The sequence below is a fragment of the Aegilops tauschii genome, chromosome 6 (assembly GCF_002575655.3).
Source record: "Aegilops tauschii subsp. strangulata cultivar AL8/78 chromosome 6, Aet v6.0, whole genome shotgun sequence".
Classification (NCBI taxonomy): Eukaryota; Viridiplantae; Streptophyta; class Magnoliopsida; order Poales; family Poaceae; genus Aegilops; species Aegilops tauschii.
This window is the reverse complement of record NC_053040.3, coordinates 71,758,232-71,774,511: the sequence shown is the minus strand read 5'-3', so window position 1 is coordinate 71,774,511 and position 16,280 is coordinate 71,758,232. Positions and strand designations below refer to the sequence as shown.

At 48.2% G+C, this 16,280-nt stretch overlaps 1 protein-coding gene and 1 pseudogene across 1 annotated transcript; one reads left to right on the top strand and one right to left on the bottom strand.

Annotated features, from left to right (window-relative positions):
* Positions 1 to 2,561: 2,561 nt before the first annotated feature.
* Positions 2,562 to 7,296, bottom strand: LOC109758852 (cytochrome P450 89A2-like; annotated as a pseudogene).
* Positions 3,987 to 6,590, top strand: LOC120967370 (uncharacterized). Its single transcript, XM_040393938.3, has 3 exons — positions 3,987 to 5,244; positions 5,328 to 5,537; positions 5,627 to 6,590. Exons 1-3 carry the CDS (start codon positions 4,780 to 4,782, stop codon positions 5,825 to 5,827), a joined length of 876 nt encoding a protein of 291 aa, XP_040249872.2. The 5' UTR covers positions 3,987 to 4,779; the 3' UTR covers positions 5,828 to 6,590.
* Positions 7,297 to 16,280: the final 8,984 nt, after the last annotated feature.

The window sequence follows — 16,280 nt, the reverse complement described above, 5'->3', positions numbered from 1 at the left end:
GGAGAAGTATCCGAACAATTCCCTCTACCCGGATTGCCCTTCGCATGTCTACGACTGTGGCGGCGGCCTCCGTGGGCTAGCATGCCACCAATCTTGCGTACGCGGCTTCTCACAAGTCTGAAGGTGTTGTGGCGGTTGCAAACGCCCGGCACGCGTCTCTGGGGCGTGGCCTCCCAGCGCACGGACGGCGCCGTCGCCGGCACCTGAAGGGGGGAAACGGACGCGTCGGGTCTACACGGAGGGGATGTAGCTGTGGGTTTGGCCCGGATGTTGCTCCCAGGTGTCCCTCTGTGCTGACCTGACACAACCGGGTGGAGAGGTCCACTGGTCAAAGCCCGCCCGTGGGAAGTCAAAGGGCTAGATCTCGTGGTCAACCGCTCTAGGGTTAGGCGGGACGGGGGCCCTAGGGGGGTAGCAATGCCACCGGAGCATCGCACCGGCCCCTCATACATGGCGGGTGGTGTTGTGGCATGTCCGAAGAGGCGGCACGCGTCTCCGGGGTGTGGCCCCCCGCACGGACGGCGATGACATAGTAGTAGACGTTCTGCGCTAACGGTGCGGCGTGAATATTATTAAATATTCGGATCACGATAAAATCATGAGTTTTTTTACAAGACGTGGGAACATGTGCTATAGGAACGATGGTAATTTTTCATAATTTTTGGTTATGGAGAAGTATCCGAACAATTCCCTCTACCCGGATTACCCTTCGCATGTCTACGACTGTGGCCGGCGGCCTCCGTGGGCTAGCATGCCGCCAATCTTGCGTACGCGGCTTCTCACAAGTCTGAAGGTGTTGTGGCGGTTGCAAACGCCGGGCACGCGTCTCCGGGGCGTGGCCTCCTAGCTCACGGACGGCGCCGTCGCCGGCACCTGAAGGGGGGAAACGGACGCGTCGGGTCTACACGGAGGGGATGTAGCTGTGGGTTTGGCCCGGATGTTGCTCCCAGGTGTCCCTCTGTGCTGACTTGACACAACCGGGTGGAGAGGTCCACTGGTCAAAGCCCGCCCGTGGGAAGTCAAAGGGCTAGATCTCGTGGTCAACCGCTCCAGGGTTAGGCGGGACGGGGGCCCTAGGGGGGTAGCAATGCCACCGGAGCGTCGCACCGGCCCCTCATACATGGGGGGTGGTGTTGTGGCATGTTCGAAGAGGCGGCACGCGTCTCCGGGGTGTGGCGCCCCTCACGGACGGCGATGACACAGTAGTAGACGTTCTGCGGTACGGTGCGGCGTGAATATTATTAAATATTCGGACCGCGATAAAATCATGAGTTTTTTACAAGACGTGGGAACATGTGCTATAGGAACGATGGTAATTTTTCATAATTTTTGGTGATGGAGAAGTATCCGAACAATTCCCTCTACCCGGATTGCCCTTTATATTTGGAAAAAATGTGGTGCAGTCTGGTCAAACTATGGTCAAACTAATTATTCTAGAATATTAGTGTTACTAAATAATTATTTTACTTTTTTTGAATTTTGGTCAACAGTGGTCAAACAGTGGTCAAACAGTGGTCAAACTGTGGTCAAACTGTGGTCAAACTAATTATTCAAGAAATATTAGTGTTACTAAATAATTATTGCTTTTTAAAACAATAATTTCAAACTCAAACAGTGAAATGTGTCACTTCATGCTCAAGCTAAATTCCTGAGGGTTAATACGATTGACGTCTTACTATTGTCAGGAAAACAACAAGTGCAGACATGGAAACGAGGGAGAATAGAATTCGGAAGTTAAGCGTGCTCAGGCTGGGGGAGTGGGAGGATGGTTGACCGTTCGGGAAGTTAGATGATTTGGAATGATGAGGGGTGATTAGAGATTAGAGGATAAATTGAGCAGTGGTGAGGGGTGGTGATTAGAGATTAGAGGTTAAAATAATTCAGAAATTTGAAAATAAAAAAAATTCAAAAAATAAATTCAAATTTTTTTTCAAAAAAAATCTATGCCGACGGCTTTGCCGTAGGCATAGCTCTGCCGCTAGGAGGCACCAGGGGACGACACGTGGCACAGCTATGCATCTATGCCGACGGCTTTGCCGTAGGCATAGCTCTGCCGCCAGGAGACACCAGGGGATGACACGTGGCACGGCTATGCCTACGGCAAAGCTGTCGGCATAGATTTCATCTATGCCTACTGCTTTGCCGTAGGCATAGCCCTGCCACCAGGAGGCACCAGGGAGTGCCACGTGGCAGAGGTATGCCGACAGCCAAGCCGTCGGCATACCTCTGCCACGTGGCATTCCGTGAATCGTTAGCGCTTTTGACAGCGCCGTCCGTTGCCGTCAGGTGAAAAACACGGCCGACGGCTAAACTATGCCGACGGCTGACGCCCGGCCGTCGGCATAGGCCCCTATGCCGACGGCTATACTACGCCGACGGTCTGACAAGACTACGCTGACGTGATCTACGCCGACGGGGATATGCCGACGGCAGCCGTAGGCATAGATCTATGCCGACGGCCCTGGGCTATAGGCATAGTGCCCGAGTCCGGTAGTGGTGGGCGCGTGTTTGATGTCCGAACCCTGGACAAAAAAATGAGATTCGACCTTAACAACGACCTTAATCATTTATTCGATTCATTTATATGCATGTAGCCCATAGCAACACAAGTACATTATACTATGTACAAAATAGAAATCATTCAGAGACCAAACTTGCACCTAGCAAAGCGCCTGCAAGAAATAATTAACTTATATTTTTTGCGTCCCATCGCCGTTGCAAAAGATGAGCTCGTAGTGGCCGCTTCATGACAGTGACCAACACGATGGTGTGTGGCTGAAGATCAATGGTGTGTTCACCCTCTGCCTCCTTCCACACGAACTCCCTCACGAGATTTGCCACAAAGTAGCCTATGTGGAGCATCGCGACGCCCATGCCGGGGCAAATCCTCCGGCCGGCACCAAACGGCATCATCTTCATCTTCCGGGCGCTACCTGCCGCTGCCACGAGGTTCATGGTTTCTCCACCTCCCGAAGCTAGGAATCTCTCCGGCTTGAACACATCGGGGTCAGCCCACACCGTCTTGTCACGCGCTAGAGTCTCCAGTGGAAAGATCACCGTGGTGCCCACTCCAATGCGTCGGCCATCAAGAACGACGTCATCTTCTTTCATTACCTTCTCAGCAGTCAAAATATTTCATAAGATAACTTAGCTAGACTTCGTTAATGAAAAGTAATTAGATTCTCAAGCACCTCATGAGTAGCAATAATTGTTATCTACTACTCCCTCTGTAAAGAAATATAAGATCACTACTTTCTTATAACGGAGGGAGTACCGTATTAAGGATTTCACTTACTTGCCTAAACACCAAAGCTGTGGTAGGATGTAGCCGAAGAGCCTCCATGACGACAGCGTTGAGGTACTCCAGCTTCTCAAGAACCTCCTCGCCGACCTCGTCGGCCTCAGCGCCCATAGAATCGTCGATCTCTCTACAGACAGCCTCCTGTATGTCTGGGCGCTTCACCAGGTTCGCCATGATCCACTGGATTGCCGCGGCTACGGTTTCACTCCCAGCACCGAGGAACTCCGAGCACAGCCCTACGAGTTCTGCGTCGCTGATCCTCTTGTTCTACCCAGAGCCGCCTACACCTACAGAGGCCACCTGGTCGTCGTCTTTGACCGGGACCTCGAGGTCGAGGAGCGTGTCGACGTAGCACGGCGGCTCGTCGGAGCAGCGGCAACGGCGGCGACATGCGTCGATGAGCGGGAGATACATATCCTCCTGCTTCTGCCGTACTGAGACCAGCTCGTTCCATTGCTTGCGGTAGATTAGCCTGGTCACCGTCACCGGGAACACCGAGAAGACGAAGACGCGCACCACAGGCAACGACTCGACGTCACTACCAGAAAAACTTCGTTTGCCGACGGCCAAATCTATGTCGACGGCACCCGTCGGCATAAATGCAGCTATGCCGACGGCCAAGGGCAGGCCGTAGGCGTAGAAAAGCCATCGGCATAAATCCATATATGCCGACGGGGCCGACGGCATATATGAGGCCGTCGGGACCGCTCGAGGTACGCCTACAGGGCCCGTCGGCATAGGAGCGGCCGTCGGCATAGCCCTTGCCGTCAGCGCTGACCGTTTGACGACGTTGAGCCTACGCCGACGGGTCGTAACGGCGGCCGTCGGCACACCCGTGCCAGCCCTATGCCGACGGCTGTGCCGTCGGCATAGACCTGGCCCATACCCCTCTGCCACGTCATCGATCCGTGTGCTATGCCACGTCATCGATCCGTGGGACTGCACCTCCGTGTGTGCACAGATATGCCGACGGCCTAGCCATCGGCATACATTTATTTAGTTTTATTTTAAATTTCGCTTTATACTACCTATGGCAAATATATGCCTACGGTATAGCCGTCGGCATAGGCCCATCTGCCACGTCATCGATCCATGGGACTGCACCTCCGCGTGTGCACAGGTATGCCGACGGCCTCGCCGTCGGCATACTATTTTTTTATTTTTACTTTATTTTCTCATTTTTACTTTATTTTAGTTTTTGTTTTTGTATAAGATAATTATGCCTTATCTAAAAAAACATACCCTGATTGTATATCGATTGCCCCCCGTTACGAACGTCGCTATCGCCGTGTCACGGAGGGGGGAAACGGTCGACACGGAGGGAATTCTAGTTGGTGGGGGATTCGGGGTGTAGCTATGTCACCGAAACATCGCACGGGTCCCAATGCATATGTGAAAGTGTTCAGGCATGCGTAGACGCCCGTCTTGGGGCTCCGCGGTGTGCCCCCTGCACACAAAGCAGTGCCGCCGTCACTTGGATGGGGGCACACCCCGGAGACGCGTGCCGCCTCTTCGGACATGCCACCACACCACCCCGCATGTATGAGGGCCCGGTGCGACGCTCGGGTGGCATTGCTTTCTTATGTATGACTAACCTCTGTTTGGTGGTGCAGGAGGAGAAACTGAAGCGGCCGCTCTCACACATGCAGGCATGGGAGATCGCCCATACGCGGAAGGACCCCAAGCCTGGCGAGCCCAAGTACTACGGCAAGAAGACCGTGGGGAGGAAGAAGGCCTACTCCGAAGGGTATCTGGCGTTACATCCTGACACACCTGACCCCATTGCGGCGGATCTGGACGAAAGGGTGGTGGTTCTCGATGTTGTGATCACTCCGTCTATCTCCTACACACAGCTCCGTCGGATCGACCCGACCCTGAGCCAGCGCACGAGCACGCGCATGAGCAGTGCACCGTCACTGTCCCTCTTTCAGGAGCAGCAAACTGTAAGTATTTTCCCTTTTATCTTCATTGTTCCCTTTGTTTCCGCATTTAGTAGTTTTATGAGTCTCATCATGTCATACTGTAGGCCTACATGGAGTACACACGCCAGGAGACCATGGCGTGGCACGACCGCCTTCATGCATACCATCAGCAGAGGGATCGCGAGATTCAGCACACTTTTCAGGAAATGGCGGCCGGCAGGTGTCCTCAATGGCCATCAGCAGAGGGTCCTCCAGCACAACCAGTGCTGCTGACCTTTGAGGAGTTTGTGGCACAGAACGCTGGCCCCTCGCCGGTTAGTTCATCCCTAATCAATTCACCCAAAGCATGTCATGCCTTTCAACACAGTCTTATATCCCGTTAATATATCTTTTGAACATCCAGGGAACAGGTGCATCTACCGTTGGCGGTGGTCTTCGCAACACTCCCGAGACACGGAGCCCGACCACTCCGATCCACGGAGACGGAGGCGGAGGCGGACGTGGAGGCGGTCTTGGCGGTAGCGCTGCCGCTAGCAGTGACGACCTGGGCTTCGGCGGTCTTGGCGGTGACGACCTCCGCGGTGCTCAACGTCCTGGCGCTTAAGCCTTTCTCGATGCTATGATACTTGTATGCTTGTTCTCGATGCTATGATACTTGTATGCTTGTGATGTTTCTTATCTTATTGTTGTTTGTGAGATTCTTATATGCTTTGTGGTGATGATACTTATATGTGTGATGCTTTGCGATGCTTCTTAGCGATGCCAATTTGTTGTGTGATGCTGTGTATATGCTGTTTGTTATATATGCTGTTTGTTATATATTCAAATGAATTGAGCTGAAAAGAAACAGAAAAAAGAAAAAAAAACTGGACAGAATCTATGCCGACGGCCTGGGCCTGGCGTGAGCTCCCAGTGGCCGACACGTGGCACGTCTATGCCGACGGCCTAGCCGTCGGCTTAGTTTGACCGTCGGCATAGGCCTGGCGTGAGCTCCCAGTGGCCGACACGTGGCACGTCTATGCCGACGGCCTAGCCGTTGGCTTAGTTTGAAACTATGCCGACGGCTAGGCCGTCGGCATAGACCTGCCCCAGGAGCGCCCAGTTTCTGACACGTGGCGTGTCTATGCCGATGGCCTAGCCGTCGGCATAATTTCAAACTAAGCCGACGGCAAGGCCGTCGGCATAGACACGCCCATGCTGAACCGCGTCTCGCCACGTGGCGAGAAGCCATTGGGCAGCACTTGACGGCGGCCACCGTTAGGCGATGACGTTGCCGACGGCTAGGGCCGTCGGCATAGATGTACGGCCACCGTCGGGATAGGGTCTATGCCGACGGCTTTTCTATGCCGACGATCATCCTGGCTACGCCGACGGATATTTTGCCGACGGCCCAATGCCGACGGGGGCCGTCGGCATAGGCCTGACCCGACGGCTTGTCATGGCTGGCCGTCGGCATAGGGTGCGATTCCGGTAGTGGACGAGGTCGTCCTGGGCATCGGCTATGGCGCGTACGAGGGCTGGGTAAACGCCGTCGCCGAAACACATGGTGCAGACCACGTTGAAAATGGCGTCACGGAAGCTCTCCGCCGCGAGGACCACGCCGTGCTGCTGCTGCTGCTGCTGCTCGCGGAGGTCCGCCACGAGACCTCGGAGCGCATTGCGGCGCGCCAAGGCGTAGCGGTGGAGGCGCGTCGGGTGGAAGAGGTTGGAGGTGAGGTTGTGGCGGATGGCGCGCCAGAATGGGCCATGGGGCGCCGAGGTGATGTTGTGGTGCCGGCCGGCGGACAGGACGGCGCTGGGCGCCATGGACGGCAGGCGGTTGGAGAAGGACCCGCTGGCGCTGCCGCGCACGAGAAGGCGGTACGCCGTGGCACAGTCGCTGACGAAGACTGGCTTCCTCCAGGCGGCGGGGAGCTTCGGTGCTAGGGCCGACATGACGGTGGCGAGGCGCGTTTTGATCGGGCCTGCATGCCGGATCACGGCGAGGACGACCAGAGGAACCAAGGGGAGCGCCAAGAGGAGTAGGCCTTGCATGGTTGCTTGATGAATATAATTGAGCTGTAGGCCTGTAGCTGCTACGACTTCCTCTTGTCTATATATGCCACTACATGTCAGCACGCACAGAAAATTTCAGTTTAGTTGTCCTTGTCTTTTTTTGTTTTGGCGGGAGTTTAGTTGTCCTTGTCGATCGGTATGATGGGGCATCCACCAATAATTCAACGGTGACATGTCTTGTCACCAATAATTCAAATCGCAGTGCAATATGTAACATCACCACCAAACTAACTACAGTGTAACCCAACGATTAGCGCTTTAGCATTAATCAGGCACGTCTCACGCAGCCGCCTTCTCCCCTAAGAAAAGCTTAGGGTTCCTCTGCCTCCCGCCGGCGTTGCCATCTCTCCGCCTAATCTCCGGTGGCCTTAGGGCCATGGCGGCGCGGTGGATCCCTGCCCTTGCCGATGGAAGGGCTCTGTTTTTAGGTGTTCCTTCGAGTTTTGTTAGGGTTTGTGTCCTGCTCAGAAAGAAGAAACGACGGCGGCTCCCTGAAGATGGAATAAGGTTCTCCTCGTCAAGCCCCCATCCTCGTGGTGTGTCTAGCATCGTCGTTGGGCGTGTGGAGGTATGTCTTTGGTGGATCTGTCCTTGGTGGATTTGCTCGGATCTGGTCGTAGTTCGTGTGTCTTGAGGTTGGATCCTTCACCCAAAAAGGGTTTCCCCGCTTTGTATTACAAAGCAACCAACACTGATCACATAACAATTGCTGAGGCGAGTAGCACAACCAACCCAAATGAAAAGGAAAAGAACAAAGAAGAAGAAACAAATGCCAACAACGACAACTCGACAAAACACGGATGACCCGCAACCGCTGCGCCCTCGGTACCGACCAACCACAGACCAAGGCTCCAATCCACCGCGTACCAAGAAGCACCTCCAAGAAGGGATGTGACGCCGAAGATGCTGCTGCCCGGACGTGTGCTAGGGTTTCCCCCGGCACGCGGAAGGGAGTGGGGGATGGATACCTCCGACGCCCTCCAGGAAAGGATGCACTAGTTGAAAAACTACTTTACGTGAGATACATTAGTCCCGGTTTGTAAACGGACAGGCACTAATGTGACCATTAGTGTCGGTTCCAATGGCTAGGGGGGAGGGCATCATTAATCCCGGTTCGTGTTGAACCTATAGTACCGGTTCGTGACACGAACCGGGACTAAAGGGGTGGTGGCAGGCTGGTGTCAGGCTGGGCCCCACGGTCTTTTTAGTTCCGGTTCGTGGCACGAACCGGTACTAGAAGCTCACATTTAGTCCCGGTTTGTGTCATGAACCGGGACTAAAGGTTTTCCTACATAAACCATTCGTCCAGCCCACGATCGAGCTCTCTGTTCTTCCCCTTTCCTCTCCTCTCTGTTCTTCCCCAAAGCTCGAGCTCATCCTTCATTTTGCCCAAAATTTAAGATTTGAAGGCCCCCCATCCATCCAAGTGATCACAAAGGTTAGCAACTTTGTCCTTTTATCTCTCGTTGCTAGATTAGCTCTTGCAATGCTCTATAAGTATAGTGATTTGTGGGTTTTACTTTGGTAGTAATTATATGTGGTAGTTTAATTAATTTGTATGCAATTTGAGCTCAAATTAACTCCTAGTTTGCATATCTAGGTGTGGTTTACTTAGTGCCTTCCCGTCCCTGTCCTAACCACCGTCTATCGCCCGCACCGTCCCATCGCTGGCACCACCTTGGTGAGCCTCTTTTTCTTATTTTTTTAATAAAAAAAATCATGTTTGTGTGATTTAGATTTATAGTTACTTGTATAATTTTCTTACCCGTACGTTGTTTGTTATACATAGTGGCATGGTTTTGATATCCGTCCCCGTCGGCCCTCGTCCGGTTTATGATTCGGATGTGGTATATATTCTCTTTTATAACTATTTGTTGCATTTCACGTTTATGATAATTATGCCGACCAACGTGACAGAGATGTTTTTATCTAGGAGGTATGTGAACTGGAAATTCCAACCGACCCTCTTGTCGAGAGGTTAAATTTAGGTGAACAAGAAAATGAGTATTTGAAAGAAAAATTGAATAGAATTGAAGAAGAGAAGATGAATCTGGAGTTGTATGTTGCCGATGTCGTCGATGATCACAAGGTCAAGATGGATGCAATGCGCTTGAAGATTAGAATGATTTGAAAATATGCCATTGATAGTGATGCTTGGTATCATTATGATGTTGGATCAATTGTTACCTTAGTTGTGATCTTGATCGCATTTGTTGTTGCATTTAAATGCTTTAGCTATAGAGTTTGTATGTTGTTTTATGAGAATAAGTGTGTATGAACTTTATGTATGAACTTATATTAATTTGGTTTTTTCGGTGTTGTGTAATGAAGATGAGCCGACAATGGATGTACGATGACCGATGCTCTCCCCAGCTCATTAAGGGTGTGCATACTTTTTTGTTTACAACTGAGGCAAACAAGCGGGCAGATGGTTTTATGTGTTGTCCATGTGCTGACTGTAAGAATGATCGAAATTACTCTAACTCAAGAACCATTCGCGTCCACTTGTTTGAGTTCGGTTTCATGTCCGGCTATAACTGTTGGACCAAGCACGGAGAAAGAGGGGTCCTAATGGAAGAGAACGAAGAAGAAGGGGATGACGATAGCTATCCTAGCCATGGTTTCCCTGAATACGATGGTACAACAATGGGGGAAGAAGCTGAGCCGGCAATGCGGGAAGAAGCTAAAGAAGAGGCATCAGATGAGCCCGCTGATGATCTTGGTCGGGACATTGCTGATGCAAAGAGAAAGTGCACAAGTGAAAAGGAGAGGCTGAAGTTGCAACGCATGTTAGAGGATCACAAGAAATTGTTGTACCCAAATTGCGAAGAGGAAAAGAAAAAGCTGGGCACCACACTGGAATTGTTGTAATGGAAGGCAGAGAATGGTGTATCTGACAAGGGATTTGAAAAGTTGCTGATAATGTTAAAGAAGATGCTTCCAAAGGACAACGAATTACCCGACAGTAAGTACGAAGCAAAGAAGGCTGTCTACCCTCTAGGATTAGAGGTGCAGAAGATACATGCATGCCATAATGACTGCATCCTCTATCGCAATGAGTACGAGGATTTGAATGCATGCCAAGTATGTGGTGCATTGTGCTATAAGATCAGCCGCGGTGACCCTGGTGATGTTGAGGGTGAGCGCCCCGGGAAGAAGATTCCTACCGAGGTGATGTGGTATGCTCCTATAATACCACGATTGAAATGTTTGTTCCAAAACAAAGAGCATGCCGAGTTGATGCGATGGCACAGAGAAGACCGTAAGAAAGATGGGAAGTTGAGAGTACCCGCTGATGGGTCGCAGTGGAGAAAAATTGAGAGAAAGTGGCGGGACTTTGCAGATGACGCAAGGAACGTATGGTTTGGTCTAAGCGCAGATGGCATTAATCCTTTTGGGGAGCAGAGCAGCAATCATAGCACCTCGCCTATGACTCTATGTATGTATAACCTTCCTCCTTGGTTGTGCATGAAGCAGAAGTTCATTATGATGCCAGTGCTCATCCAAGGCCCTAAGAAAACCGGCAACAACATTGATGTGTACCTAAGGCCATTAGTTGAAGAACTCTTACAGCCATGGAATGAAAAAGGTGTACGTGCGTGGGATGAGCACGGACAAGAGGAATTTGACCTACATGCGTTGCTGTTTGTGACCATCAATGAGTGGCCTGCTCTCAGTAACCTTTCAGGACAGACAAACAAGGGACACCGCGCATGCACGAACTGTTTAGATGATACCGACAATATATATTTCAATAAATGTAAGAAGAATGTGTAACTGGGACATCGTCAATTTCTTCCGAGCAGGCATCCCGTAAGAAAGAAAGGCAATCATTTCAAAGGTGAGGCAGATCACCGGAAGAAGCCTCGCCACCGTACTGGTGATGATGTACTTGATATGGTCAAGGATTTAAAACTAATCTTTGGAAAGGGTCCTGGCGGACAATCTGTTCCGAATGACGCTGACGGACGCACACCCATGTGGAAGAAGAAATCTATATTTTGGGACCTACCCTATTGGAAAGATCTAGAGGTCTGCTCTGCAATCGATGTGATGCACGTGACGAAGAATCTTTATGCGAACTTTCTAGGCTTCTTGGGCGTGTATGGGAAGACAAAAGATATACCGGAGGCACGGGAGGACCAACAACGTATGAACGGAAAAGACGACATACATCAGGGTCGTGCCAGCTACACTCTTACCAAAGAAGAGAAGGAAATCTTCCTTGAATGCCTGCTCAGTATGAAGGTCCCGTCTGGCTTCTCGTCGAATATAAAGGGAATAATAAATATGGCAGAGAAAAAGTTCTAGAACCTAAAGTATCATGACTGCCACATGATTAATTATGACGCAACTGCTTCCGGTTGCATTGAGGGGGCTTCTACCGGAAAACGTTCAATTAGCTATTGTGAAGCTATGTGCATTCCTCAATCCAATCTCTCAGAACGTAATCGATCTAGAAATCATACCAAGGTTAGAGAATGATTTGGTGCAATGTCTTGTCAGTTTCGAGTTGGTGTTCCCACCATCCTTCTTCAATATCACAATGCACGTCCTAGTTCACCTAGCCGAAGAGATTTCCATTCTGGGTCATGTATTTCTACACAATATGTTCCCCTTTGAGAGGTTCATGGGAGTCTTAAAGAAATATGTTCACAACCATGCTAGGCCAGAAGGAAGCATCTCCAAGGGCCATGAAAATGAGGAGGTCATTGAGTTTTGTGTTGACTTTATTCCTGACCTTAAGCCGATTGGTGTTCCTGAATCGCGGCATGAGGGCAAACTGGATAGAAAAGGCACGCTAGGACCGAAAGCAATAATATGTATGGACGTGCATTCTCTCACTCAAGCACATGACACAGTTCTACAAAATTCCTCCTTGGTGACTCCGTATATCGAGGAACACAAGAATATTCTACGCTCCAAACACCCGGAGCAGTCTGACGACTGGATTACACGTGAACAAACGCGGACCTTCGCCGGTTGGTTGTAGACACGTCTCATGCATGACGACGTTGTTGAAGATGAGTTGTACTTGCTGTCCAAGTTACAATCTTCGAATATATTGACTTTCAAAGGGTACGAGATAAATGGGAATACATTTTACACAATCGCCCAAGATAAAAAGAGCACCAACCAAAACAGTGGCGTCCGCTTTGATGCAGCAAACACCAATAGGACAAAGGACACATATTATGGTTACATTGAGGTGATATGGGAACTTGACTATGGACGTGATTTAAAGGTCCCTTTGTTTCGGTGCAAATGGGTCAATTTGACAGGAGGCGGGCAACGGAAGACCCGCAGTACGGAATGACAACAGTGGATCTCAACAATCTTGCGTACGCAGACGAACCATTCGTCCTAGCCAATGATGTGGCGCAAGTTTTCTATGTGAAGGACATGTCTATGAAGCCGAGAAAAAGAAAAGATAAGGAAGCGAATAAATCATACGATGAGCCAAAGCGCCACATAGTTCTTTCAGGGAAAAGAAACATCGTGGGAGCGGAGGACAAGACAGACATGTCAGAAGATTATGAAAAATTTCATGAAATTGCTCCCTTCACAGTGAATATTGACCCGAACATCTAGTTAAATGATGAAGATTGTCCATGGTTTTAACGCAAAGGGACACACGCGAAGAAAAAGTTTTATACCCAAAGATCCCACTCTAGGATGTGACCGGCTTCACTGTCTAATACATCCATTTTGCATCATGCTTTTATATTGATATTTATTGCATTATGGGCTGTTATACACATTATATCACAATACTTATGCCTTTTCTCTCTTATTTTATAAGGTTTACATGAAGAAGGAGAACGCTGGCAGCTGGAATTCTGGACTGGAAAAGGAGCAAATATTAGAGACCTATTCTGCACAACTCCAAAAGTCCTGAAACTTCACAGAGCATCTTTTTGGAATATATGAAAAATATTGGGTGATGAAAATACAGAGGGGGCCACCAGCCAGCCACAAGGGTGGAGAGCGCCCCCCCGTCCTTGTGGGCCTCCGGTGCCCATCTTTGGCTATATGGTGTGTTTTGACCTAGAAAAAATCAGAAGGAAGCTTTCGGGACAAAGCTCCGCCGTCTCAAGGCGGAACCTGGGCAGAACCAATCCGGGGCTCAGGCAGAGCTGTTCTGCCGGGGAAACATCCCTCCGGGAGGGGAAAATCATCGCCATCGTTATCACCATCGATCCTCTCATCGAGAGGGGGTCAATCTCCATTAACATCTTCACCAGCACCATCTCCTCTCAAACCCTAGTTCATCTCTTGTATCCGATCTTTGTCTCAAAACCTCAGATTGGTACCTGTAGGTTGCTAGTAGTGTTGATTACTCCATGTAGTTGATGCTAGTTGGTTTATTCAGTGGAAGATTATATTTTCAGATCCTTAATGACAATAAATACTCCTTTGATCTTGATTATGAATATGCTTTGTGAGTAGTTACGTTTGTTCCTGAGGACATGAGAGAAGTCTTGTTATAAGTAATCATGTGAATTTGGTATTCGTTCGATATTTTGATGAGATGTATGTTGTCTTTCCTCTAGTGGTGTTATGTGAACGTTGACTACATGACACTACACCATTATTTGGGCCTAGGGGAAGGCATTGGGAAGTAATAAGTAGATGATGGGTTGCTAGAGTGACAGAAGCTTAAACCCTAGTTTATGCGTTGCTTCGTAAGGGGCTGATTTGGATCCATATGTTTCATGCTATGGTTAGGTTTACCTTAATTCTTCTTTCGTAGTTGCGGATGCTTGCGAGAGGGGTTAATCATAAGTGGGAGGCTTGTCCAAGGAAGGGCAGCACCCAAGCACCGGTCCACCCACATATAAAAATTATCAAAGTAAGGAACGCGAATCAAATGAGCATGATGAAAACTAACTTGACAACAATTCCCACGTGTCCTCGGGAGTGCTTTGCTTTATATAAGTGTTCGTCCAGGCTTGTCCTTTTCTACAAAAAGGATTGGGCCACCTTGCTGCACTTTGTTTACTTTTATTACTTGTTACTTGTTACAATTTATCTTATCACAAAACTATCTGTTAGCGATAATTTCAGTGCTTTGCAGAGAATACCTTGCTGAAAACCGCTTGTCATTTCCTTCTGCTCCTTGTTGGGTTCAACACTCTTACTTATCGAGAGGGCCCATAGCATGTCTGTGGTCAGGACACGACTTCTTTTCAATAGCATCTACTTTGGCTTTATCAACTTCAATACCTCTTTCAGAAATTTTATGCCCCAGGACAATACCTTCATTAACCATAAAGTAGCACTTCTCCCAATTCAAGACAAGATTAGTTTCTTCACATCTCTGCAAAACTCGATCAAGGTTGCTTAAGCAATCATCAAAAGAAGTTCCATAAACGGAGAAATCATCCATGAAAACCTCAACAATCTTTTCACAAAAGTCAGAGAATATAGCAGTCATACATCTTTGAAAGGTAGCAGGTGCATTGCATAAACCAAAAGGCATACGTCTATACGCAAAGGTACCGAAAGGGCAAGTAAAAGTGGATTTCTCTTGATCCTCTTTTGACACAGGTATTTGAGAGAAACCAGAATAACCATCTAGAAAGCAAAAATGCGTATGCTTGGGTAATCTTTCTAGCATTTGATCAATAAAAGGTAGAGGGTAATGATCTTTTCTAGTAGCTTCATTCAATTTGCGAAAATCAATTACCATTCTATAACCTGTAACAATTCTTTGAGGAATCAATTCATTCTTATCATAGGAACAATAGTGATACCTCCCTTCTGAGGGACACAATGAACAGGGCTTACCCATTGACTATTAGCAATAGGATAAATTATACCTGCCTCCAGAAGCTTTAGTATTTCATTTCTTACCACTTCTTTCATCTTAGGATTTAACCGTGGTTGATCATCAACAACTGGTTTAGCATCTTTCTCCAATTTTATTTTGTGCTGACATAGAGTGGGACTATTGCCCTTAAGATCATCGAGAGTATATCCAATAGCGACACGGTGCTTCTTCAGAGTTTTCAATAATTTCTTTTCTTCATGGTCTGAAAGGTTAGCGCTAATAATAACAGGATATATCTTCTTTTCATCAAGATAAGCATATTTCATAGTATCAGGTAATTGTTTAAGCTCAAACACGGGATCATCCTTGGGGGGAGGAGGATCTCCGAGGATTTCACCAGGAAAATTGTGTTTCAAAATAGGCCCTTGATTAAAGAATACTTCATCTATTTCCCTTCTTTCATTCATAAACATATCATTTTCATGGTCTAGCAAATATTGTTCTAAGGGATCTGTAGGAGGTACGACAATAGAAGCAAGACCAATAATTTCATCCTTACTAGGCAATTCTTTATCATGGGGTTGTCTACGAAATTTAGATAAATTAAAATCATGAGACATATCTCCTAAACCAATAGTAACAATATCTTTCTCGCAGTCTATCTTAGAATTAACTTTATTCAAGAAAGGTCTACCAAATATAATGGGACAAAAATTATCTTGTGGGGAACCCAGAACAAGAAAATTGGTAGGATGTTTAATTTTCCCACACAAGACTTCAACATCTCTAACAATCCCAATTGGTGATATGGTATCTCTATTGGCAAGCTTAATAGTAACATCAATATCTTCTATCTCAGCAGGTGCAATATCATTCATAATTTCTTTATATAAGGTATAAGGAATTGCACTCACACTAGCACACACATCACATAAGCCATGATAACAATGATCTCCTATTTTAAAAAAAACAATAGGCATGCCAACAACAGGTCTATGTTTATCTTTAATATCAGGTTTAGCAATTCTAGCAGCTTCATCATAGAAATAAATAACATGCCCATCAATATTATCAACCAGAAGATCTTTAACCATAGCAATACTAGGTTCGACTTTAATTTGTTCAGGGGGTGTAGGTGTTCTAGTAAAACTCTTACGCACCACAGTTGAAGCTTTAGCATGATCCTTTATTCTATCAGGAAAAGGTGGTTTCTCAATATAAGCAGTAG

Coding starts and splice junctions, on each gene's coding strand:
- LOC120967370 (XM_040393938.3), top strand. CDS start 4,780: ATGGGGGCACACCCCGGAGACGCGTGCCGCCTCTTCGGACATGCCACC. Junction 5,245..5,327: donor TCTTTCAGGAGCAGCAAACT/GTAAGTATTTTC, acceptor GTCATACTGTAG/GCCTACATGGAGTACACACG. Junction 5,538..5,626: donor AGAACGCTGGCCCCTCGCCG/GTTAGTTCATCC, acceptor TTGAACATCCAG/GGAACAGGTGCATCTACCGT.